This window comes from Rosa rugosa, chromosome 4, assembly GCF_958449725.1.
Source record: "Rosa rugosa chromosome 4, drRosRugo1.1, whole genome shotgun sequence".
Classification (NCBI taxonomy): Eukaryota; Viridiplantae; Streptophyta; class Magnoliopsida; order Rosales; family Rosaceae; genus Rosa; species Rosa rugosa.
In genome coordinates, this window is record NC_084823.1 from 49666026 (window position 1) to 49691680 (window position 25655).

The 25655-nt window shown below is 37.5% G+C and overlaps 5 protein-coding genes and 1 long non-coding RNA gene across 6 annotated transcripts in view; 2 read left to right on the forward strand and 4 right to left on the reverse strand.

Moving 5' to 3' along the window:
• Window positions 1-1867: 1867 nt before the first annotated feature.
• LOC133706442 (26S proteasome non-ATPase regulatory subunit 6 homolog) lies at window positions 1868-5198 on the reverse strand. The gene is made up of 8 exons (XM_062131973.1): window positions 4970-5198; window positions 4741-4855; window positions 3367-3457; window positions 3131-3276; window positions 2809-3028; window positions 2581-2689; window positions 2312-2480; window positions 1868-2185 (listed from the first exon to the last, which is right to left on the reverse strand). The coding sequence occupies exons 1-8, from the start codon at window positions 5103-5105 to the stop codon at window positions 2011-2013; spliced, it is 1161 nt and encodes a 386-aa protein (XP_061987957.1). The 5' UTR covers window positions 5106-5198; the 3' UTR covers window positions 1868-2010.
• Window positions 5199-5373: 175 nt separating this feature from the next.
• On the forward strand, window positions 5374-9183 carry LOC133746398 (probable ubiquitin-like-specific protease 2A). Its single transcript, XM_062174584.1, has 8 exons — window positions 5374-5502; window positions 6095-6425; window positions 6506-6673; window positions 6767-6898; window positions 6999-7080; window positions 7152-7262; window positions 7344-8039; window positions 8690-9183. The coding sequence occupies exons 1-7, from the start codon at window positions 5403-5405 to the stop codon at window positions 7413-7415; spliced, it is 996 nt and encodes a 331-aa protein (XP_062030568.1). The 5' UTR covers window positions 5374-5402; the 3' UTR covers window positions 7416-8039; window positions 8690-9183.
• Window positions 9184-10031: 848 nt separating this feature from the next.
• LOC133744961 (probable splicing factor 3A subunit 1) lies at window positions 10032-12113 on the reverse strand. The gene has a single exon (XM_062172977.1). It carries the CDS (start codon window positions 12111-12113, stop codon window positions 10032-10034), a length of 2082 nt encoding a protein of 693 aa, XP_062028961.1.
• Window positions 12114-16862: 4749 nt separating this feature from the next.
• Window positions 16863-18776, reverse strand: LOC133706586 (cytochrome P450 736A117-like). The gene is made up of 2 exons (XM_062132118.1): window positions 17801-18776; window positions 16863-17709 (listed from the first exon to the last, which is right to left on the reverse strand). The coding sequence occupies exons 1-2, from the start codon at window positions 18725-18727 to the stop codon at window positions 17083-17085; spliced, it is 1554 nt and encodes a 517-aa protein (XP_061988102.1). The 5' UTR covers window positions 18728-18776; the 3' UTR covers window positions 16863-17082.
• A 1164-nt stretch (window positions 18777-19940) lies between these two features.
• Window positions 19941-21658, forward strand: LOC133743896 (uncharacterized). Its single transcript, XR_009863296.1, has 3 exons — window positions 19941-20218; window positions 20521-20565; window positions 21305-21658. It is a non-coding gene; the product is annotated as an uncharacterized LOC133743896 (long non-coding RNA).
• Window positions 21659-24385: 2727 nt separating this feature from the next.
• Window positions 24386-25655, reverse strand: part of LOC133745288 (cytochrome P450 736A117-like) — a 2596-nt gene continuing 1326 nt past the window's right edge. Inside the window, exon 2 of the mRNA XM_062173346.1 lies at window positions 24386-25147. Within this exon, the coding sequence (XP_062029330.1) occupies window positions 24521-25147 (627 nt within the window). The 3' untranslated portion in view covers window positions 24386-24520. The remainder of the gene's footprint in view (window positions 25148-25655) is intronic.

A 25655-nucleotide genomic window follows, 5' to 3' on the forward strand; every position in this document is an offset into this window, starting at 1 on the left:
ACTTACACATTTACAACTGATTTCCGTGTGTATTTACCTCGGTAACCACTAACTGTCATTCTAATTGTCAGTCGATTATTTACACGGAATTCTGTGTGTAGTCTCATTATTCACACGGAATTCTGTGTGTAGTCTCCTTTTCACACGGAATTCTGTAGCCAATTGTTCTTTTCACACGGATATCTGTGTCAATTTTTTCACACGGAAATCTGTGTGTATTACTCATTTCACACAGAAATCTGTATCAAATACTTATTGTAACGGAAATCTGTCCCTCCTTAATTCACATAACAAAAAAAAATTAATTGTTTCGAAATAAACTAATTTCTAATACATACAGAAATCAGTGTGAATTGATCTTCACACAGATATCCGTGTAAAAATATTTTACCGTTTACACAGACATCTGTTACTTTTGTTTATTCACACGGATTTCCGTCGATATTGTTATTGTATAAATTACTGTGAGCCTAATTATGCTCTTTTCACACGGATATCTGTGTTACTCATTTCACACGGAAATCTGTGTGTATTACTCATTTCACACAGAAATCTGTATCAAATACTTATTGTAACGGAAATCCGTCCCTCCATAATTCACATAACATAAAAAATTAATGATTTCGAAATAAACTAATTTATAATACGTACAGAAATCAGTGTGAATTGATTTTCACACAGATATCCGTGTGAAAATGTTTTAGTTTTTACACAGATATCTGTGACTATTGTCTATGCACACGGATATCTGTTGATATTGTTATTGTATAAATTATTGTGGGCCCGATTATGCTCATTTCACACGGATTTCTGTTACTATTTCTATTTCACACGGATATCTGTGGCTTTTAACTACAGTAAATCCGTGTGTGTTGTTATTTTGCTAGTAGTGTAAATTACTCATGAGAATCTTGCAATAACTTTCCGGTCATCCCTCTTTAATTTGGTTTGCTGTGTAAAAGTTGTCTTAACCTCTCTTTTGCTCTTTATTTCAGGTTACTTTCTGTCAATAGCAATAGGAAGGAAGAATACCGGAAGACTAATCTAAAAAGTCGAGGCAGCATTTTGGAGTAATAGGTTTAAGGTTTAGGGAGAGTGAAAGACTAATCTACTGGAGGAAGCATTTTGGAGCTTATTGTAATGCTGATTACTTTGACTATTTTTGCTTTATATCTCCTAAAACTATGAGAGTTATCTAAGGAGCAATGGGATGTTTTAAGAGGATCTTGGTTTTTTTGGTTGTTTGATTTGTTATGTTTTTATTTTCTATGATCTTGAAGTCTCTTACTTTCGAACAGTGTCTTCTAATTACTAGAAACTGATGCTAATGGGAGAATTAATTCTCCTCCCACATGTCTAGGGTCTGGTGAGGCTGAGAATTGAGATCGAATCCGTACTCCAATTCTCAACCCCGTATGACCCAACAACCTCATATACCTCCTTAAGACCACAAGATTTCAACAACTTCTTGGAATTCCTGAATTCCCGAAACACCCTATTCCCAACTAGCCAACTCCATCATTTCCTTTATTTTCTTAGCATAAAAAGTCCCAGGGCCCAGTTCCATAGAGATTTCAGCATCCAAACTCTTTCCGAATTCCAATTGCCAAAAAGACGAGAGGTGAACTGGTCTTATCTTCTGCGACGAGAGGTGAATTGGTCTTATCTTCTGCGCTTATATATAGTTCATCATTCGTCAGTCATGTTGAAGAACCCAGAGCCAAGAGCAAGAAAACGACGTTATTAATCCACTATTTATCAACTGTAGTATCAATCCTCCAGCTGTCTACAGTTTTGTAGCCATAAATCTTATGCTTGAAAATCCACACTAAAAATTCACTGCGAATATCAAATGGAAGGGTGAAAGGAAACCTAAAGATCATTATGCTCAAGTTTTTCATAAATTTTGGAGAGAAGAAATACAACTTAGTTCATCAAATGAGAATTGAAAAGACGCAGTTGTGCTTTAAGTTCTTTAAGACCACTTTCAAAATGCAGAAAAGCCTGCGCCTATAGATCAATCACACGCGACAACTTCTGGATCCTGTTCAGTAGGAAGTCCCCTTGCTTGATAGTTGCCTGATACAGAGAATTCTTGGCATCCGGACGATTAGTTTCTAGAACACCTGAAACTTTATCTATCTTGCAGTGGAGTTTCCCTGCTGCAATGAACCGAGACAGCTCCCTGCAGATCATAGAATGGATTAGATTTACGTCTCCTTAACAAATGCCTCACCACATATTCAAGGATCAGACATAAAATTCGCCAAGTACACCTCAAAGAAGCCAAACATAACAAACAGTAACTTACAGATCAATGAAATCCACTGTCACGCCAAATGCCTTTGCCATTGCTTCAATAGTGACACTCTTGTAGGACTCCAAAAATTGAGAATAAACAACGGTTCTGATTTCCCTCATGTAATACCGGAAGTGTGGATGCAAATAACGATCCAGCTTTATCTGCTCTGTCAGACCAGCTGCAAAAGAACAAAGATAGAAAATGACAACTCCAAATAAATTCAAAAAGAAAAGTGACCGGTAACTAGGTATTTAATCTGTCAATGAACTATTACTTACCAAATGCTGCGAAGAATGACTTGTACTGACAATCATACAGAGAGTTCAAAAACTCAGACAAGTACGGGATTTTCCCAATCACCGTTAGTATCTCTGGAGCATCCACCACCTGTGAAATATTGGTTCAAATTGTAAAATTCACAAATGCATGCCTATTACCTAATGAATTAATAGGAACATATACACCAAGAATGTAAAATCACAAACACTTGGTAACAAACAGTATACCTTCTGTTTTAAAGAAACTCTGTCCAAAGATATAATGCTTGTCAGGACGGTATAAAATATGAAGATGTCATAGGGAAATATTTCGTAAGTGGTGAAGGTAGAAATGGAATCCAGGAACAAATCGGCTGCCTTCTTAAAATTTCGAGTGGACATGCAGTACAAGCCTTCATATACCTTCAAGCGATTCTTCCTTTCCCAATCACCTCCCTCTTCAAATAAACTGTCAACATAACAGAATGGTTAAAAATAAACTCAAACTACAAAATTTTGAAATGAGGAAATTAAGTATGCAGTTGAGAGACTGGCCCAGGCCACAACTTACTTTTTCGCTTTCTCAATGCTCTTAGAAATGAGGTCAAAATCCATGTAAAAGAAACCAAGCTGCAGCGTATAGAACACCAAGTCCATCTTTTGCCCTACTGCAACTGTCTTGCTTTCTGTTACCTTGAGTTGTTCCAGCGCTTTTTCCTAGGGCCATAGGGAAAGAAATTAACATTATCAAATGAGTCACATAAAGCAAATATGATTTCTAGGACAAACAATTTCAAATATATCTACCTTGTCACCTATACGGATGAAGAACAGGGACTTGGCCAAATGAGCTTCTCTGACTTCACTTTCTCCCAGGTTTTCTTCAGCATCGGCAATCCTAAACAAATGCAACCAGATAAGTCACATGGATGTAAATGAGATATTAGATAAATATGTGAATCCAAATAAAATGCATATAGGAGGAATATATACTATGCTGTTCAATGGAATCACAAAATATCTCTTGCTTTTATGTATATACCCAAAACACATAAAGGGACCAGAGAGCAAACCAAGCAAGGGCTTTTGCTCAATGAAAAAACCAAGTATTGATCATCTCCTACGCAATAAGAGAGGAATGCCGTAACCAAGTAGGATAAGTGGTCAGTTATCAACAGAAAATACTGGGATGAAGAAACAATTAGAACTTGAAGTCATAAGATTAAACCTCAAATTGAAAAATTTTAAATTTTCAAGGACATATGTTCATAATTTATAAGTATTATGGCAAAGTGTCTAAGCAGAAAAATTCTAATAATATTAAATATGCACATAGATGTAAACCAATGGCTTGATAAGACCCCAGTAAAAGTTGGCCTATAATCATATGGAAAAGTGAGGACAAATGAGATTTAGCTATGACCATTGCAAGAAAGTAGGTAGAACTAAAAGATTTAGTTTAGAAAAGATTTACCAAAATGATATAATCATATTAACATATTTTTACTAAGAATGCTTTAATTCCAGTCTGATGCATTCATGCAACTGACTTCAAATAGAAAGTCAATCCTACAAATATGTGTTTAAAGTACTTCTATTTCTGATAGTATAAGTTGGAAACCTGATCATACCTATAACTACCAAACCATCCCAGTCAAACAGAACTTTATTTCTCAAGTAAACAAAATCATGACCAGCCACTAAACTAGTTTGTATAACCTGTACTTACAAACCCGATATCTAGGGAACTGTAAACTAAAAACAGCTTTGTTCTTCACTTAGAAACAGACCCAGTTCTTAAGTAAATAATTTCAAGTATACTTGATACCCAAATCAATACTGATGTATACATATTTAACAAGATAACCAACTAACCATCACTGTTGTAGAACCGGACTACATAAACATACGAGTACATTTTGAGGAAGCTATCCACACAAATTTCTAGTTGTTCAGCAACACCACCGTCTGCTAATGACACATCTTACCAAAGTATTCAATTAATTGTGAAACCACCAATAGTTGCATTAGGAGCAAGGACACGAAATCACCACTCTTCTAAAGCGTTAATTCTAAACACTCTATAATCAATAATGAAATTCACTAAAGCATACACAAAAAAGAGGAGAATAGTCTTAACTCATATCTCAGAATTCTATAAAATTCAAAATACAAACTCACTTTTCATCAAGCTTCTTGAGCTCCTCCTGGATCTTGGCCTTCATGGAGTCCAGAACGCCCTGGTCCATCTCCAGCACCGATTCCGAAACTAGGGTTTCATACAAAGGCGCCATATCTACAACACACAAAAAACCCGAACCACAATCCAGTCACGCAAACCATAAATTGAGCAATGTAAAAACCAAAAAGCCAGTAAAAATCGGTGAAAAATTCATCCGATTCGATTTACCATCGGCTTTGACGGTGGCGAAAACCTCCTCCCGGAGCCGGACCTTCTCGATGTCTTGAACGTCCGGGTGCGACAGAAGGAAGAGCTTGTTCGCTAGCTGCAGATGAGGTTGCTGAGTCTCTTCTTGACCTTCCATGGCGAATCGGCTACAGTAACTCACTGAGTCTCTTCTCCGAGTTCAAAAGCTCTCTCTCTCTCTCTTGAGTGTGTGCTTTTCTTCAGCGAGGAGGCACTGAAATATACGACTGTGTTTGTTTCTTTTATATCTCTTTGCGTTGGAAAAGACGACATGTCGTGTGACGTACAAGAGCCGTGTACCGTTGATAAGATGAACGGTTGAGATGGATCCGGTAATTAATGGGACTCTGACCCTCTCCCTGTTCTTCTTCACCTTTCCGCTTGAGAGTCTCGGTCACTCCAAAATTTGATTTCAATGGGAAGGAGAAAACCTAGCAGCGATGGACCCATTAACATTGACTCCGACTCCGAACCCGAACCCGAACCCGAGTCCGACCTGAAGTGCTCGATTTCAGGTAACCACAGTGACAATTCTTCGGTTTACTTTCTTGCTTTTTCTGCATTGTACTGCTCAAAGTTTAGTTTTTTTATTTTACTCGGGGGGTTAAAGATTGAATTTTTTACTGATCAAGCAGGAGAATGAGGGGTAGGAGGCTAAGAGATTTAGTGTTGAGTATGAAAGAAAGAAGAAAATGAAATTATTCTTGGCTTTGAAGTTTTTACTAAAGAAAGTAAAAAAGTAAAATTCCTGTGTGTGTGTATGTTTTTCATGCAAAAAAATGTAAACAAATGAACCCAGAAGTTTAGGATGAAGTTCAGTGAGGGACAATGTCTTCTCTGGCAATTGGGAAATTTGTTTGAAGTTGTTTTGTATAGGTATGGCTTTCTCTGGTTTGATCATGTATTGCTTGAGCTGTAGTCTCGTTCTCGTTAAACCATCATCATATAGTGAAATCCTTTTGTGTTATACTAGACCAATTTGATCGCGAGTGGAGTAGTGAACGATTTACATTTGTAGGGCATACATTTCGGTATTGAATGCTTATGTATTGCTTTAGTATGATCCTATTTGGTGAGAGATTTGATGAGTGTTGTATCCTGCAACAGAGATTTACAATGATCAACTGTCAAAGCATCGAACATGTTGGATGCATGTATTAGCGGCTTCGAAAGCTCAAAGACAGAGCTTGACTCGGGGAGAAACTGAAGAGATCAAAAAGATATCCCCATGCTTTTTAACTTTTTCTCCTCACCGCCAGAGATCAACGAGGAGTGTTAAGCAAAAGAATGTCAGCCGTGAAGTGTCAAGAAAAACACAGAAGCAAGACTCTAAAACATGTTCAGTGTCAAGAAGAAAACCAGTGCCAGTCTCTCGAGCTTGTAGAGTGTCACCGAAGAAACAGAAGCTAGGCTCTGAGGCCTTTGAGTGCTACTTTGAGTAGGTGCAACATTTGAGTGATCTGCTGTGAAAAAGTTGTCTTCAATTTAATGGGATCAGAAATTTGCTTGAATGTGCAGGAACTTATGGAAGAGCTTCTCTGAGGACAAGAAAACTTCCTTCACATACTTTGACTGTTTATGGTTTTCCTTGTACATTAAACCAACCACCACAGACAAGGTGCTAACCTGGATTAAGAAGAAGCATATTTTTTCAAAGAAATATGTTTTTGTTCCTATTGTGTGCTGGTAACTATTTTACATTACCTTGTGTTAAGATCTTTTCATTCTATTAACTATTGGAGTAATGACATTTTCTTTTCTGAAATGTCACCATCTTAGGAGTCACTGGAACCTACTAATATTGTGTCATTTTGGTGAGAATGTCGAATCAAAGACCCAAAGACCATGCATGTTGTTGCTTGATTCTCTTGAAATGGCAGATCCGAGGAGGCTCGAACCAAATATAAGAAAGTATGTTTTTCTTTAGCAAAACTTGTCTCCTTTTTTCTTGGTCCATAGTTTCATTCTACATTGCCTCTAATTCTACATGTTCTTTTATTATTGTTTTCAGATTTGTAGTGGACATCTTTAGAGAAGAGGGTAGGCCTGAGAATATGAATCTTCTGAGAAAAATTCCTCTTTTGATACCTAAGGTAACCTAAACAGTCTCTTTTTGACTCACGACATTCATCTTAAAAATGTACTAAAAGTGGAAATAATTCAGGTGCCACAGCAGAGAAATGATGAGGAATGTGGTAATTTTGTTCTCTACTTCATTAATTTGTTCATGGAGAGTGCTCCGCAGAATTTTAGCATGGAGGGCTACCCTTACTTTGTAAGTGTTTCCTCAGTATCAGATGTCTATTCTATGATGATTCAGTATTCCTATTTTTAGCGACTTTCTGTGTTATTGCAGATGAAGAAAAACTGGTTTACATATGAAAGCTTGGATTGCTTCTGCCAGGAACTCTATTCCTCAGCAAAGTGATGTTCCCGGAACTTAATATGCATATCTTTTTGTAAATGGTTTAGCCGATTATAATGCCAGACAGATTCATGATGCAACGTACTGATGTTTTAAGTGTCTCGATCGACAAGTACAATAGGGAAACAATATTTGAGCAAATATTTTGGTTCATGAGAATAGAGAGAATCCTCAATTTTAGGAGAACTACGTTTTTGGCGATCTGATTGTCATTGTTGGGAAGTACAGTTAAGAACTGATCTTTGAGCAAGAAGATAGCTTAGCTTCAAAAGTGGTTTGACAATCCATTAACAGTAGACACACAAGTACCTCTTTATAGTTATAAAGGAAGAACAAGATCATAGCAAGAGTAATAATTACAAGTTTACAACTAATAATTTCCATCACCCAGCAATAAGATCACAAACCATATTCATGCACGAACTGGGCTTTTAAAGTAGATACCGGTACTTAAATGAACTTTTGGGTTGACCCTTAATTACTTCACTTTCGGAACATTGCTCGGTTCGAACCGGCCTATTTTATCTCAAGCCCAATATGAACTGACACTGAAATTTCTGGCATAGAAGGACCTAATTGCATTGCAAAGCTGAGTTTTCAGATTGTGCTCTTGCCCGCAAAAAAGAGGTACCCCTGCTTTCTTCTATTCTTTTGTTTTTAGAACTTTTTAGTCTGTATCTCTGCGATCATTATTGACTGTAAGATTTGGTGCTTTCATTATTTACGTGTAAATTGAAATCGCTATAGTTGTTGAGAGTTTGATCTAATATATGGAGTTCCTGAGGTAGCACACTCCTAGATGCTTCCTCTGATTGTTGCAAACTAATCATGCGTTTGATGTATATATAAGGTAATCCCCAAAATATCTTGTCCTGTCTATCTCTGATTGTTGAAAACTAATGAAGATAGTGTTGTAGTTAACCTAGTTTTGGTGTGATCGGTCCAAACGGGAATGTGAATCCTTATGTAATAAGGAGAGGATATTAGCCATAGAATTAGATTCTATGTAACTTTTGTACTCTTGTTCTTATATAAAGGGTCATATTATCAATGAAGAAGTACACATTATTCTCTCTCAAATTTTCTTCAGAATTTTTGGAAAGGGAATTTTATTTATTTCCAGCCAACTATCAATTTGATCTTTATTGTGGGTGTTGTGGTGTGTAGTGCACCTTTAGTTATTCTTGCTTTTATATTGACTCAGATAAACTGAGGAAAGAGCAGGAATAGTACCTGGTAATTGTTTACCTTTTAATCGAGGTTTGTGTGGAGTGCAGATTCTTTAACTATGGAGATGGACTCACTTGAACGGCTGAGAAGCTTCATGATTGCTTTCTCAACTGTTCGAAGACATCATCTTACTGACAATAGTGACGAAGATCTCCATGCATCCCAAGATGCCGAAGAGACTCACAAACAGCACCTGATGGCACTAGATGTCATAAAGGTTAAAGCTCCAGTAGATGTCATGGCAGTTAAGAAGCTTCGCAATGAGGGATGGATGGGATCTATCGAAGTGGTTGCATGGCCCTATTCTCCGGATGACGAGAGGATTCGTATTTTAGCATATACTCAAGGAGTTCCAGTAGCCAATCCTTATGAAAGCTGAAGATGAAGCATTGGTTTTGAATTAAACTGCTGTTTATAGATGTTAATTTTAACAGCACTTAATTTAATAAAGTTTTTAGTTCACACCAGTCTGTAGTAAGTGTCATGTTAGAGTGGAGCTGCAATATCACTACACGAATATATAATTTTGGACTACTGATTTTATTTCATTAGCGATTCCTCTTTTTATCTCTGATTTCACTTGGCTAGATTTCCCTTCAGTGTTTCCACGTCTAGCTTCATTACTGTCTGAAATATTGACCCTGTCTTATTGAATTCAGGAAGATGTTCAAGAATTTGCAAATAAGCATGTAAAGTAATGCTCTCAATTCCCCATTTGAGTGGACATGGAAAGACTCACTCAATTGGCTGAGAAGTTTTCTTTTGATTGAAAGAAAGAAATTACAAAACTCAGATGTTTTGGGTGCACATGGCTGAGAAGTTTCATGATTGTGTTCTCAGATGTTTGGCAGCATAATGCCATTGTTTAAAGCTCCTGTAGATGTCATGGCAATTTCGATTCTTTGGAATGAAGTATGGATGCGAGAAATCCAAGTTATCCTGAAAACAGGAAGCTGTGGACTATAGCTTCGTGTTGATGTTGATTCTGATGAAAGTAGGCGGCCATGTATTGAATTAGGTTGGTTTTTCACAAATTTGAATATTCCAGTTTAGCCAGATTTTAAAATTTATAGCTTTTGAGGTTAATAGGCACATTTTAGGTGAAGTTTGTTGAAGTTGCTTTCATTGCCCCTCATAAAATGATCAATAACTTTTTACTGAAAACAGTTTTGGTAAAGAAAATGAGAATAAGTTGTATCGGCAGTTCACTTCACAATTGCACAGTACTCACAATTAGAGATTGGCGGAAGAATCTGGTAGTAGAGTAGATAAGATAGTTTAAAGATGACAATATAATCTTTTTAGTACTTACAATATGGTATATAACATCAAAGCAGGTAAAACCATTGAAGAACTACATGATAGATAGTTGAAAATCCTAGCAAACTGTCATCTCTTCCTTCCACCGCGCTCTCTTATTGAAAGAGCGAGTGCTTGTCCTGCGCCAACATTGTAATATGCAAGTGAAAAATTGTCCTTGAGAAAGCCTGATTTTCCACTCAATTTCTGTTTGTTTGCCGGAAGTTGGATTTCTGCAGAAATTTTCTCTTTAAGACTGTCAACAGTTTCAGATAAAGACTGCACCGTGATCTGTAGAAGTTGGCCTTTGAGGTTACCTTCATCAACAATAGGAACAGATACATTCATGTCAACTGGTCCCGGATGCTGTGCCAGAAATTTATCTTCTGGAATAAGCATTGAATCATCGAGCTTCTGTCGCTTTGGCTTGGGTTCCTCCTCTGCAACTGGAGGTGGTGGAGGTGGTGGTGGTGGTAGATGCATTTCTTGAGGTAAAGGTGGTAGTGGAGGCAGGGGCATCATATGCACTGAAGGTGGAGGCATATAATGCCTTTGGGGAACTTGCATAGGTGTAAACTGAGCTACAGGTGGAGATGGTGCAGGAATATTAGTTGCAGTCGTAAATATCGATGGAGGTGGCAGAGGAGCTCCAACCGATGGAAATTGGACAACTGGAGGAGGTATTGGGAGGCCAATGCTATTAGGAGCTGAACACCGAACCGTGCTTGGAGGAATACGAGGAAGAAGGCCAGTTGGTGGAGGTTGAGGTCGAACTGAAGGCATGTCAGGTCTTGCTGGACCAGGAAAGTTCCTTCGCTCATTGTTCACAGCATCATTCTTATCCTCTCCATTGATACTCTGTGATATCGCTTGATTTTGAATCTCAGCCTTGACAGCATTTGAAACTTCCTCCTCCGTGGAACCAAAAATATCAGGACGGGTTCGCGCAAGGTTCACTATGTTTCTTGAGATCTCATCGTCCTGTGCAAGAACAAGACTAGTCTCCCGAATCTTAGCAAACATCCTTTCTTTCTGTTCTCTGTATCTTGGATCAATGAGGGAAATCTTCATGTGCTCAGACATCTCATTGTTAGGGACAAGCTCCCCAGTAATAGGGGAAATCGTCATGTCCCTTTCAGCACTGGATTGGATCATCCTCACCTCAGGTCTCTTCCAGTTCTTCACAATTCTCATTGGTGGTTGTTCTGGATCCACCTCTGTTACCCTCTTTCCATCTTCAACAAGTTGCATCTCTTCTTCATCCATATCCATTTCGTCATTATCATCTGCTTCCATAACAACTTTGCTTCCCCTTATAACCTCTTCGATGCTCAGTGGAGAAGGTAAATAGTCATCCTCAACATCATCAAAGTCTATGACTTCGACCAAGACATTATCGTGCCAATCAATTGCAGCCCTTTGTAACCTTTCCTGCTCAATCTCATCTTCGGCCTTCTGCTTTGCCTGCTTTTGATAAGTCTCCCACTCCAGCCGATGCACACACCGTTCTAGCACAGTAGACATGTCTGCCACGCTCTTCTTGAGCTTCCCTGTCAATCCTTCTGGTGGCATCAACACCTTTGAATATGCATCTGCTAGAGAAGTGAAAAAGTTGAACATGCTATGATGAGGCTTGAGAAAATAGAACAGGGGGTTGTTCATCTCTCTGCTTCTCAATCCTGTCAAAAACGATTTCCCATTCCGAGCTACAAACTGGGCTGTGAGTTTAATAACATCTAGTTCTTCTCCACAAATTCCTTCAGGAAGCAGAACAGTAAACTCTTCGGGTTCTGATGGTTCAGGCACTTTGCATTCAGGTCTAAGCTGGGAGGGAGAATCAGGTTTTGGTGCTCCAGCTTCAACATCTACAACTGGAGCTGGCTCTTCATAAGACTGATCGGGCTGGGCAAGGAATTCAGACACCCGGCGCTTATAATATGCATCGTAGGGATTTGAGGAAATCAAAAAGCTTAGATTTGATTTTGCTATGTCTAGATTCTTAGCTATGACCTGTTCAAATTGGGGTCCGTTCTTTGCCACGAACTGAGCAGTTTTATCAATGATGACTTTGATTCCTGGAGGAGGAGGTATGATACCAATAGCCTTGGTATGCGTGGCAACTGATTTTGCAGGAGGAGCTGGTAAGGGTAAGATGGAACCTATCATCATCATCACGGTCTGAGAATTACGTGGGGAAAACCTTCCTTTATATAGAGGGGCTTCAACTCACATATCCAAAACCATTATTCATTAGGAGATTTAATTGCATTAGGAAACCTCATCTCTTTAGGATTGGTATTCCTCGTCTCTCTTTCCTAATACGTTAGGGATATTATGATTCCTACAAACATTAGGGTTTGTAAATTCGGCCTGTCCCAATAATAAACATGACTTCTTCGGCACCAACTAGCTCGTTTTGGCTCTCACTAGCTAATTCCAAAGCTGATTGTTCAAAGAAAAAAAAAATTCAAAGTTGGGTTTCTACTTTCTAGCTAGATTGTGCTCTGCAATAGCTTTTCGCACGAGAAAGCTAGTTTACTTCTTATTTTTATCTTTGAATGTTTAATTACCATCTATTATTGACAGTGAGAAATTCTTCATTCATTGTTTTTCACATAACACTAAAATTGCTATACATGATATTCAGGAAAACTCAGTTTCTTAAATTTATTTTAACTTCTGATTCATGGCCAAGTTTCCAATTAGAATGAAGAATTATTTTCCCCCTAATTTTTGGACAGCTTATTTTTTTCATGAAGTTGATTTAACAATTGAATGTCATATTTTCTCTCATATGATCAAAATAAATAAGTCTTTTTTTTTTTTTTTGACTTTGTCAAGGGGAACCCAAAGGCTTCCTAGGCGCAAGATAAATAAGTCTTTTTAAAATCAATCATTAAAGACATTACATGGCTAATTTTGCAGAAAATCACTGTAAACAACAAATTACTGATAAAAAATTAACCCGACACCAAAAACATGGAACAATATTGCAAGGGTCCTTTAGATTGCTTTATTTGTCTTTCAAAATCACAAATCCAAAAACTGTTTTCAAATGCAAACCAAATGATATTAGTATCTGATTATAACAATTAAGAAAGAATTTTGTACAAGGTTTTGTAGAAAAACAATATACGGAAAGTTTTGAACTTTTTAAACTTGTTTCCAAATTTTAACAGTGTGATTGCGTATAATTATCTTTTATTATTGGACGACGACCCCCCCCCCCCCAGGTTTTGAATCCTAGTTCCGCCACTGATCCACTTTTATAAGTTATATTATCTTTTATCACTTATCTAACGTGTGATCTTTCCTCTCCAACAATAAATTCATTTGGTTTCCTTCCTCTTCAGAGCTCACACCATCGCAACACAGGATCGATGACCACCTTTTGAGGAAATCAAAAAGCCTAGATTTGATTTTGTAATATATGTCTAGAATCTTAGCTATGACCTGTTCAAATTGCGGTCCGTTCTTCACCACGAACTGAGCATGGCGCGCGTTCCCTTTTGACTTAATTATTTGGTTGTAAATTTGGTTAGACATAAAGCTGTGCTGCATATATTACCTTGGCCTAATGACTGTTTGTTTTGTTTCTAGAATGGTAGGCACCAAATTCAAATATAAAGTAGGCATTGTTATGGGCAAATAGATGCTGCAAGTCAGGTATTCTTCAAGGTTTATTCTGCTATTTCAATTCTACTCTTAAACTTGTTTGATTTTTACAAATTTTGCTGCTTGATATAGGTGCATGCATATAGAACCATTTGAATTCAGTTTTGTTGTTGTTTTGTTTTACAGGTAGAAGCATAGATTTAAAATTTGTTTTATCCCCACCGTAAGGACAAGTTGAATAAGATGGAAGACTCAAGCTAGGTGAGGCTAATCTAGAGGCACAGGGGACGATGGGGTCCTAATCATAGTGGAGCAGTCCAGACGTCATTGAGGAAGATTAATTAGAAGAAGAACAAGATGAATGATATGGTAGATGTAGTGGCTAGTAGTATTTTTTCAAGAACCATTTAGATATTAACCTTTTTAATTGTATAAGAAATTATATGTATATATACGATCCGCCATGCATATAGTTTATGAACCTCTGTTGCATTTTATAGTGTGAAACAGATTTTTTGTGATTCAAGTTTCTATTGAAATTTTGAGCTACGAATTTGTTTTCATTACTAATATATGACAAAGTGCCCAAGACTCTCATGTTATAGGTGGTAAAAATAAAAGCCTTACATCAAATCAGTTTAATATGAAGGATATGGGAGAGGCTCACTATGTGCTTGGTATAAAGATTACAAGGGACAGAAGAAACTGTGTTTTGGGATTGTCTCAGAAAAATTATATTGATAAAGTGCTTCACAGATTTGGCATGCAAGGCTGTAAACAAGGAGAGGCACCTGTGTCTAAGGGAGACAAATTGCATAAAGGTCAATGTCCAAGTAATGCATTGCAAAAGAAAAATATGGAAAATGTGCCCTATGCAAGATTGGTAGGGAGCTTAATGTATGCTCAGGTATGCACAAGACCTGTCATATCATTTGCTATAAATGTATTGTCAAGGTATCAAGCAAATCCAGGGCATGAACACTGGGTTGTGGGGAAAAAGGTGTTGAGATATCTGAAGAGGACCAGAGATTATATGCTAGTTTACAGGAAGATTGAAGGTCAAGAATTTGAGATAAAAGCATATGCAGATGCATCATATAAATCTGATATGGATGACCTGAAATCCACTTCACGTTACATTTTTGTTTTAGGTGGAGGAGCAGTCTCATGGAAAACAGCAGAGCAAAGTTTGACAGCAACTTCAACATTCCAAGCAGAATATATAGCAATCTTTGAGGCAACTGGACATGCATTATGGTTGAAGAATTTTGTGTCTCAATTGAAATTGGTTGAATCTGTTGAAAGACCTATGACTATTTACTGCGATAATGCATCAGCAGTGTTCTTTTCAAAGAACAACAAAAGGTCATCAGGATCCAAGAATATTGATGTGAAGTATTTTGCTGTTAGAGAAACTGTCAGAAATGGTGAAATACAAGTGGCCGGTTAAGATTGGTACGAAGGATCAATTGGCAGATCCTTTAACAAAAGCTTTGCCAGTGTCCAACTTTGTTGAACATGTCAAAACTATGGGAATTTTGAAAAGTCTAGATGCTGAAGTGAACTAACAGCATTTGTACTTAAAACTTAATGTACTGTGATTTTATTCTTTCAGAATGAATAAAGCAGTGTAGTTCATTCATGTTCATATATTTCAATTATTGTTTGCTGCATAATCAAGTTGTACAAACTACAGTGTGCTGTTAATGACACAGCAAATTTGCAGACAGATGATATTGAGTATGAAATAGATTTCAATCTTCAATATTATATTGAAATTTTGGTAGGACTATATATATGCCTATATGAAGATGATTGCTTAAGTTTAGGCGTATATTACTACTGTGTTTTGAGGGAATTCATGTGGTTTTATTTATTGCAATGTGATCTTGGAATGCTGGTGATTTGCTAATTCACCAAGACATCCTTAGGTTCATTGTTGTTAAATATAGCTGACAGAATTTTGAAACAGACTGTTAATGTGAATTGAACTCAAGGTGCACACTTCAGTAAACTGTGTTATATAGATACCTAGATTCTAAACAATGTCAAGTTCAGTGGGAGATTGTTAGATATCCTAATGAACAAGACATTGTATAAAGCTGAATGTAGATATATGTATGACTGGTTTTTGAGTTCAAGCATTGAAATAAGTATAGAGACTATATTAAATCATATTTGGTCCTACTTATGATCTGTTAGAATTATGAAATTCAAATAACTTTGGGGGCATTGTGGGAGATTTCAGGTTTTGAGTGGCACAGATTTCAGGTCATCTTCCAGCAGGGAGGAGGACGATATAACTTTGGCTCTGGTCCCAGTGGAAGCAACTGCTCTGTCCAAGCGAGAGAGGCAGCCTTCTAAATATCAATCCCCAAAACAACTTAAGGTACTCTTGCCTAATCTTTTTGCTAACTCTTTGAGCACTGATGCACCCACAAAGAAGCTCAAAATGCCTGAATTTTGTTCCAAATTCAATGCATGGCCGTTGAGACTAGTTAAAGCTCCATGTAGCATCCTTGACCTAAGTCTGAGGTGGTGTGCAATACGGACACTAAGAAGAAGAGGGGTAGGCATCTTGGGTCAAAGAACAAGAATCCATCAAAGTCGAAGAAGATTGCTGCTGCTCAGGAAGCCTGCTTGGCATAAATGACAAAACCTCCTAGCCTTAGTATCAAGGGCAAGGAGAAAATTTACAGTTTTCTTTTATTTTTGAGACTGAGCCTATTTTCTATGTTCTATTTTCATGGTTTATATATAGGCTTGTTTTTTTAATAAGTGAACATAGATGTTCGTTAATAAGTAATACTAGATATATATATATATATACACACACACACACAAACCACTTTTTCTTATTTGCCCTATGTATTCAAGGCACTGAAAATGTATGCTCTAACTTAAGACTATAATGAGAAAACATTTATGATTTGATTCCAAAAAAAGATAACAAATAAAATAATCAATGTATATACTATCAGAAATTATTATAATTTATTATTTGCATGTCTATCAAGACTTTTTTGTTTTTTTTTTGTTTTTGGGTGGGTGGGGTGGGGTGGGGGCATGGCGCATAAGATTTGAGCCGGGCTTCAGCACCTACTCAACAACATGTGCCGAAGGGGTTTATCTTGGGCCAGGCACTGTGCTGCAATGCACAGTTGGAGCATTTCACATGTGCCGAAGGAATTTATCTTGGGCCTAGGAAGCCTTTGGGTTCTCCTTGACAAAGTCAAAAAAAAAAAAAAAAAAAAAGGCTGGACTGTAACACCTAACTAAAGGCCTAAGCACACTAAAGCAAAATAATTAAAAGCGACCAAACTAGTCTCACGCACGAGATTTTTCATTAACAAACCAAACAGAAAAGCTGACATTAAAATGTAAGCCACCACTTTAGGGTGGACAGAATACAGGAACAACGTAATCTAATACATCACCAAATATACTTCAATAACCCAATATAACAGAATTAATACGATTAGATACGCACAACTGATGTCTTAATATAGATGTGTTTAATCATATCTTAAGCCGATGAATATGGAATAGCAACGACCTTAAGAGAGTCTCTTTTGTGAGCTGTTATACCAGCTGTTTCAGTCATGTCTATATCCTCAATTGTTACTCCACCAGGTAATGTCCAATCAAACTTGTGCATTAAATTTGCTAGAGCAATCTCATCAACTGCCGAAGCAAACTGAATCCCGGGACACAACCTCCTGCCAGCTCCAAACGGAATCAATTCAAAGTCAGTCCCTTTATAACTTATACCACTATTCGCATTCAAGAACCTTTCTGGCTCAAACTCCTCTGGTTTGTAATTGAATGATTCAGAATCTCTCCCGATCTGCCAGACATTCACTAGGACTTGTGTGTTGGCTTTAATGTTGTAACCGTTTATTTTCACATCTTGCATCGAGATTCTAGGCATTAGTAGCGTAAGCGGAGGATGCAAGCGAAGAGTCTCCTTAATCACTGCCTTCAAGTAATGCATATCGATCAAATCATCCTCTGTTAGTATGTCTTCTTCAGCTTTGTTTACTCCCCTTACTTCATTCTGCAATTTGGTCATGACACTTGGGTGCTTTAAAATCTCAGCCATTGCCCACTCTAAGACCGTTGCTACCGTATCCGTCCCAGCAAGGAACATATCCTACAAATTAGCATTATTAACAATTAGTGATGTAAACATCTCCTATATATACACATATGAGAGAGAGAGAGAGAGAGAGAGAGAGAGTTACCAAGATGACACCCTTTATGCCAATTTTGTCAATACGAAAACCAAGGGACTTTTCCTGCTGAATCTCAAGTAAAACGTCTACAAAATCCTTTTGGTCCTCCTCCTTCTGATCAGTATTATCCATATGCTCTTGAATTACTACATCCAAGAAGTCATCAAACCGTTTAGCCACTTTGTCTAGTTTCGCGTCCAAACCAGTGACACGGCTCAACCAACCAAGCCATGGAATATAGTCCCCAATATAAAGACTTCCCAGCAACTCCGTATGATCCACCGAAAGCTCTTTAAAACCCCCATCACTATAGTAACTCTTCCCTAGAGCCACTCTCGAGACGACATCGTTTGTAAGCGTCATAAGCATCTCCCTTAAATTCACAACTCCTTTTGAGTCCCTTATCTGCTTGATCATGGCTTTGGTTTCCTCCTCCCTAACGCCGCGGTAAGACCGAACCCTTTTGGTGCTCAACAGATTCAACACGCATATGCTCTTAATCTGCCTCCAATACTCGCCGCAAGGCGTGGTTGCCACATCGTTTGAGTTGTAGAGAAGCTTTGCGAAGACGGTGGACTTGGGCCTGCTGCAGAAATTGAGGTCATGTGTTTTCATGATCGCCTGAGCACCCTCGGCCGATGAGACGATGAGGACGGGGACGCTTCCGAAGTGGAGGAGCATGAGAGGGCCATGGACCTGAGACAAGGCTCCAAGTAAGCGATGTGGCGGACACCGTGGTGAGACTAGTTGGTGAAGGTTTCCGATGATGGGGAGTTTTGGTGGAGAAGGTGGTGAGTTTTTTGTAGAATAAGTGGAAGTGGAAGACCACCTGTATAGGAGAACGAAGAAAATGGCAAGAAGTACTATTGAAAAGGTTTCATTATTGATCTGCTCCGCCATTATTTGCAGGAGATTGATAAGCGTATAGCTAGACATCTTCTTCTCTGATAGTGATTCTGTGTGTGTGGTTTGTGTTATATATATATATAGGAAAGTTAATTAAGAATGAAATGTTTAATGCTCAAAATGGACCCTAGAATCTCAATGATGGAGTCCATAGTGGCATCCTTTAATCAAGAACATGTATCAGGTGGAAGACGAGAAACTTTCTTTTTATTTTTTATATTACAATGTTTTAAAGGTGATTTAACAATAATTGAGATTATATTATTTCTTCTAATAAGAACGTGGACCTCGAAATGGATTCCATCGCTAGTGTCGCTCTCTCATATATTCATATAATATATAAAGGCATGCTCACCTGAGGGACTGTGAGGGACAAGTGAATCTGACGGCTGAAAATAATTGCACAGTTTTAAGGTGTTATAATTTATGCTTTTATATTTAATACATGTGGTTGAGATGCATCTGTCCCTCACAGTTCCTTAAAACTGTCTCTTAGGTGAGCAAACCTGATAATATATAAGATCTTCTCTGCAAGTGATTGTGCGTGTGTGGTTTGCGTTATATAGGAAAGTTAATTAAGAATGAAATGTTTAATGATCAAAATGGACCCAAACATCTCAATGATGGAGTCCATAGTTTAATCAGGAACATATATCAGGTGAAAGTTTCTCCTTTCTTTTTATTTTTTATACTACAATGTTTTAAAGGTGATTTAATAATAATTGAGAACGTGGACCTCGGAATGGATCTCATCGCTAGTGTCCTCTCTGGCTCCCATATATTCATACTAGCATTTCTCCACACATGCTCTGCATGTGCAAGTTTTTTTTTTTTTTTTTTTTTTTTTTCTGAAAAAAAAAAAAAACGGTTATTGTAGAGGAGATAATGGGAGAGAAAAGTGGGTTGTGGGTTATATTTTTATTAATTTTTTTAATAAAAATATATTTTGTAAATGTCATAACTGTCCTTATGATTTAATTAATTCTCAAAGTTTATTAATTTTTTAGGGTCATTTCTGTCAAAATTTTAAATTTTGGCTAACAAACCCTCTTCTCTTAATATAATAGTATAGATATTTATAAGGGAATAAGTTGATGTTTCATAAAGCGAAGAGGAACAGTAAAGTCATCTTGGGAAACTTTCGAACTTCCAATTTTGCCCATGGTTTGGCTGAGGTGGAACACATCAAGTAGGATTAGAAACGTAAATGTAGAAAGCATGGTGAGGTGGCAGATCCTAGAGAGAGAAAGAGAGGTTTCTGCCGACGCCGAGTAAAAAAGAGAGAGAAGAGAATAGAGGGAGAAGGGAAAGAGAGAGAAACAGGAGTCAAAGTTTCATCAACCAATAATTAAGAGATTGTCTGATAACTTAAGGAGAGTAGTGAATTCCACTATCTCTGAGGATTTTTCCGACATAGAGAAAACGAGGAGGCGAAAAAAAAAAACAAAGAGAGAAGAGGACGTACTACAGAAGAGGGAAGAAAGGAAAGAGGAATTGAGAGGAGACAAATATATCAAGGAGGTTTTTATCTGGGTTTTATTTTCTTCCTTATGATTTCTGTTTCTTTTCATTCCTGCATGGTTCTTTGTTCTAGAGTTTTGGAGTTGGGTTTGAGTGGGCTCTAGAATTGATTTTGGTCCTGCATGTTTCTTTGTTCTAGAGTTTCGAAGTTGGATTTGAGTGGCTCTGGAATTAATTTTGGTTTAGGATTATAGAGATATGAACAAGTAGAGAATTGGTTTTGGTTTTGATTTTGATCGAGATTGAGATTTTATTGATTTGGATAGGTCATTGAAAGGGTTTTCATGATTTTGTTTTTATAGGCAATGGAAGAGACGAGTTTTGCAGTAGAATCTCAGCCAAAACAGGTTGGATTTCTAATCCCTAATGTTGTTTCTGTGATCTGTTTATGTGATGTGTGAGGTACAAGTTTATTTGTGATTGCTCTTTCTAATCACCTTGAGAATTTAAGATGATGTAGTACTATTTTAGCTTTGAAGAATCCAGTCTTTTTATGAACAAAAGAAACTGTTACTAAGATGATTGTTGTTTTCATTTTGGGGTTTTTGTATAGTACTTTGTTTGTTTTTTGGCTTCATTAGGTGGGAAAAAGTTTTGGCCAAGGAAAGGGATTTGAGCCATTTTCAGATTGTCTGGAATTTCGACCCAGTCACTTACTTTAGCAAAATTGTACTGATCTACTGGGAATTTGAGGTCGGTTCCTTCTAAAAAGTTTTAGTAGACATCTTAAAGAGTCCTGTAGAACTGAAATCACTCAAAATGAAATTTTCTGGACGTAGTTATGAACTTTCAAATGGTATAGGATGATGTGTAAAAATGGATATGGGATTATGGGTGAGCAGAAAAGCATGAAACATTGAGCTTGGCATCCAATGCTACACACAGACGGTCATTAGAGTTTGCTGACATGGTTCTTTTAAGTTATTGAATTTGAGCACATAAGCATTACTAATTAAAGAGGATGGTGATCATGAGAGTGTAGTTACTGTTTTGGAACATAATATGTAAAATTGGATGGGGTTTAGTTAAGGCTGTGTTTTCCATTTTGAATGCTTGATATTGTCAATTGTGTGCTTTGCATTGCAGGAAGTTCATAACAGGAAGTTGCAATACAAAGCTCCTAGAACTGCTGGATTGTAGAAATTGCTAAACATCAATGCTCTTTCAAATAAAGTTCATGTATGCCTTTATTGATTTTTAAAAAATTTGTATTCGATCGTACAAGCATATTGTGCTTCATTACATATATATGGAACAACTGCAAGTTCATTCAGCCATTTTTCAAAAATCAGAATGAAGAGGTGTGCCAGCATCGTACTTCCGCATGCGCACAAGCGTGTGCCGGAAGGCTAGTCTACTTGATGTATTGGTACATTGATGTAGCGTAGAGTTTTCTTAAATTAAAACTACTTAAAATTATTTATTTATTCTTAGCTGTCAGCTTCACTTGTCCTTATTATCCCTAAAAAATGTCAATTTTAAACTAAGTAGTTTTATGTACTGTTATATATATGTCTATTGTCTTTTTCCCATATAAGCCCTCAATATTTTTCATTTTTTTTTTCTCTCTGAATAGTGCCCAACAAGGAGGCTTTGTTTTCTTTCTCTGATCTTGGGTGTCAATCTGATCTGGACACCCAAGCTTCTTTCTCTAATCTTTGTAGTTAAAACAATAATATGTTGTGGATGAAAATAGAAACATCTTTTGCTTTCATTTTCTTTGTATTACTAGGATTTTACTTAACAAATGTTCTCACAACAATACCCAGCAAACTAACAAATAAGTTGTGGCTATTAATTAACTAATGAAGAAGCATAGGATTTCGTTCCCCCAGGAAGGAAATTCTAGCTCTGTCACCGTAGGTTCTTTTTAGAGATAATAGAACGAACACTCTAATCTAGTTGTAGCAGAAAGTAGGCCACAAATTGTGCAGTGTGTTGGCCTTCAAGGCTTCAACTAGTAACTTATAGTTAGGGCATCTCCAACGGTAGTAGTCAAAAGCCAAAATGGCTTTGGTTTTTCCGGAAGCCATCTCCAACCATTAACTAAATTTAGTCATTTTGACTTATTAGTCAAAAGTGGAGTCATTTTGACTAAGGTTGCTGGAACGAAAGTCATTTTGGCTGAGGACGGAAAAGGTGGGCCACAGCTGCACATGGGTTTTTGTTGGAAGATAGAGGCTCAAACCAACGGACGAGATTCATGCATCATTAATTCAATTTAAAATGAAAGGCCGAGATTAATTGGTTCTAAAAATGAAAAAGTAAATATATATTTACTGAATATCTAATCTGACAGTTCAAAAAATTGTATGGATTAAAATCAACGGTTAATAATAAAGTAAATGTGTTTTAAACCAAAAAAATTTGAAAAATGAAAGAAAAATTTCTAAAAAATCAGAAAAATGTTTTTAGAAATATTAGAAATTAATGGATGGGGAGAAATTAGAAAAATTTCAATTAGTTGTACTTTCTAAAATGATTAATTTATTAAATGACTTTGGCTTTTAAGTAAAGATGGTTGGAGATGCAAAAATTGAATGAATAGTGATGACACTAGGGGAGTCAAATTTTGCATATGGCTTTGGCTTTTGACTAAATTGTATAAGATATACCAACCAAATCATAGTCTTCCTAGTACCACTATTTTGCTTCACGCTATTCCTCTAATATCTGCAATTTAGTTCATCAAGTCTTAGAAATCTCAAACATTTCTATCTGGGATTGCAAGAGACTTCGTTGTGATAACTGAGATTGTTGCATTGAATTTCTATAGGTAGTGCAATGTTGCTGCTCATTACCTTGCTCTCATAAAAGAAAACTGAATCACTTCTCTTGCTGAACTGCTGAACATGTTAAAATATGATTGTAATAACCGTAGCAGGCCTCGCATTGTAGTGATTTAGTTTTCTTTGATAAGGCTTAGCCCCCTCATTTCCACCAAATGAAAAAAAAAAAGCTCAAACATTCACTAAAGATAAGTATTTCAACTTAGAATTAAAACTCTTTTTACGTATATCCGATCCATGACAAGATAGTTTGTATCAAATTTTTCATTATTAATTCATGGCTTAGAGGAGGCAAAAAGGAAAAAATTATGACGAAGAGGATAGATCATCGAGGATATTTTATAGTGTTATATATTTGTTATCCAGCTCTTTGATAATAATGGTACGGTATTCAATCCATGACCAAACGGTTGCCAAAAAAAAAAAAATGAACAAACAATATTCAAGCACCAAAATGGATGATAAATTCTGAGAATTTCCGAGAGAATTAACTTCATTCTTACTTCTTATAGATCGAGAAGTTGATAGTGAGTACGCTTAAGGAGAAGAGTAAAAATACGGTAAATACCTTACTAACCAGTTCTCTCAAGTCTCAAACCACAAGCTACCATAACAACCTGTAATTAACAACTTCAACCAATGTAATGTTGACATATGGATCTTACTTGTAATGACATTAGCTGAGTAAGCAGTTCTGATAACATTCTTTTCCTGTAGTCTAAATTTTCAATTACAGAACGACATGCCTCTGTTACATTGAAGCCTTTGACTTTCAAAACACGACGGCTCCCTTGGGTAATGGAACTTTTTCTGTAATTTCAAGTAGGTAACATTTGATCTCATTTCAAAATAGCATTGACAAAGCAAATAACTAGGTGGTGGAACGAGGATTAGTAGCATTAGTATAGTCCAACTGATGATGACAACTTATTTGAAGAGGGAGGCCAGGTGACTAGCAGCGAAAGGAAGAATCGGTTGAAGGTGTATGAAAGCCTGTACTGCGGGTCGTTCGAAATTTTAAGCAGGCCCATTTTCTTTCATCCGTTTCCTACTGAATTATAGTAATTTCTCTGGACATATGTAGATGCATAAAATATTATATATGTGCACACACACACCCATAATTCACTCATTTTAATTGTTGGGTGATATATATACTTGGGTAATACTTACAAGATTAACCAATATCAGTGAGAAATATTAACTCATTCGGTAAATATATAGATGAGTTGTTGTGGATGTGATTTATCCTTACCATCAAGAGATTTCCCACTTCCCAGCCCGCATTTCAACCAGAAAACGAAGTAGAAAACTTGACTTTAGGGTGAATAAGCCTCCACTTATGGTTGATTAATTCAACAACTTATCACTGCAAACATCAACAAATATAAACTACAGGAATTCAACTCCAAAACGAAACAGCATAACTAGTACAATTCAATCCGCACACTCTGAAAAACATGGAGAGAACAAGCTATAGCTAGCTAGCCACTCTTCTTACAATAACTAGTGGTTAAGCTGATGAATATGGAATAGCCACGGCTTTAAGAGGGTATTTCTTATGAATTGTTAAGCCAGATGATTCAGTCATGTCTAAATCCTCATTTCTTACTCCACCGGGAAATGTCCAATCAAACTTGTGCAGCAAATTCGCTAGAGCAATCTCATTGACAGTCGTAGCAAACTGGATCCCGGGACAGATCCTCCTGCCAGCTCCGAATGGAATAAACTGGAAGTCGGTCCCTTTATAACTTAGACCACTATTATCCTCCAAGAACCTCTCCGGCTCAAACTCTTCTGGTTTGTCATTGAATGATTCGGGATCTCTCCCGATCTGCCAGGCATTCACCAAGACTTGTGTGTTGGCCTTAATGTCATAACCGTTTATTTTCACATCTTGAGTCGACATCTTTGGCAATAGTAGGGTAAATGGAGGATGTAAGCGAAGAGCCTCCTTAATCACTGCCTTCAAGTAGTGCATATCAACCAAATCATCCTCAGTTAATATTTCTTCTTCTCCTTTTATTACACCCCTAACTTCTTTCTGCAATTTGCTCATGACCCTTGGGTGCTTCAAAATCTCTGCCATTGCCCACTCTAGAAGTGTAGATGTGGTATCAGTCCCAGCAAGGAACATATCCTGCACATTGTCATTATTAGCAGAGCTATGCATGACCAATTATTACATATATATATATATAAGAGGACGTCCGCACTTTCGCTAAAGTGCGGACGGCGCTGCAGTTGGCGGTTCCAGGCGACGACGGCGGCGCGGAGCTGGCCGGAGGGAGGCCGGAGGCGTCCCAGACCTCTTCTGGGCGGCGTTCGAGGTCGGAGGAGGTCGGGCTTGCCGGTTTCTGGGCAACCACCTCACCTGCAGTTGCAGGTTCTGTGCAGCACTGCAGAACCGTCGCCGGCGACTCCACCGGACCGCAGACCCCTCCGCACGACCCCCGGCGTCCCTCCGGCAAGCCACGCCTCGCCGTCGCCGCTCGATCGAGGCCGGAGGAGCGACGTCCGCACTTTTTCTGGGTTGCGGACGTCTTCTTCAGAACATTTTCGTATATATATATATATATATACAGATCTTATCCAGAGTAAGGCCTCGCTCTGAAATGAAAGTGCGAGGTTGGAGTTTATGATCACTT

Bases quoted from the DNA above. Each gene is read 5' to 3' on its own strand.
- LOC133706586 (XM_062132118.1), bottom strand. From the start codon at position 18,727: ATGTCTAGCTATACGCTTATCAATCTCCTGCAAATAATGGCGGAGCAG. The intron at 17,710-17,800 runs GTAACTCTCTCT...GCTAATTTGTAG, and splicing joins GCATAAAGGGTGTCATCTTG to GATATGTTCCTTGCTGGGAC.
- LOC133746398 (XM_062174584.1), top strand. From the start codon at position 5,403: ATGGGAAGGAGAAAACCTAGCAGCGATGGACCCATTAACATTGACTCC. The intron at 5,503-6,094 runs GTAACCACAGTG...ATCCTGCAACAG, and splicing joins CCTGAAGTGCTCGATTTCAG to AGATTTACAATGATCAACTG. The intron at 7,081-7,151 runs GTAACCTAAACA...GAAATAATTCAG, and splicing joins TTCCTCTTTTGATACCTAAG to GTGCCACAGCAGAGAAATGA.
- LOC133706442 (XM_062131973.1), bottom strand. From the start codon at position 5,105: ATGGAAGGTCAAGAAGAGACTCAGCAACCTCATCTGCAGCTAGCGAAC. The intron at 4,856-4,969 runs GTAAATCGAATC...TGTGTGTTGTAG, and splicing joins CGCCACCGTCAAAGCCGATG to ATATGGCGCCTTTGTATGAA. The intron at 2,690-2,808 runs GTATACTGTTTG...AATATTTCACAG, and splicing joins GAGTTTCTTTAAAACAGAAG to GTGGTGGATGCTCCAGAGAT.
- LOC133744961 (XM_062172977.1), bottom strand. From the start codon at position 12,113: ATGATGATGATAGGTTCCATCTTACCCTTACCAGCTCCTCCTGCAAAA.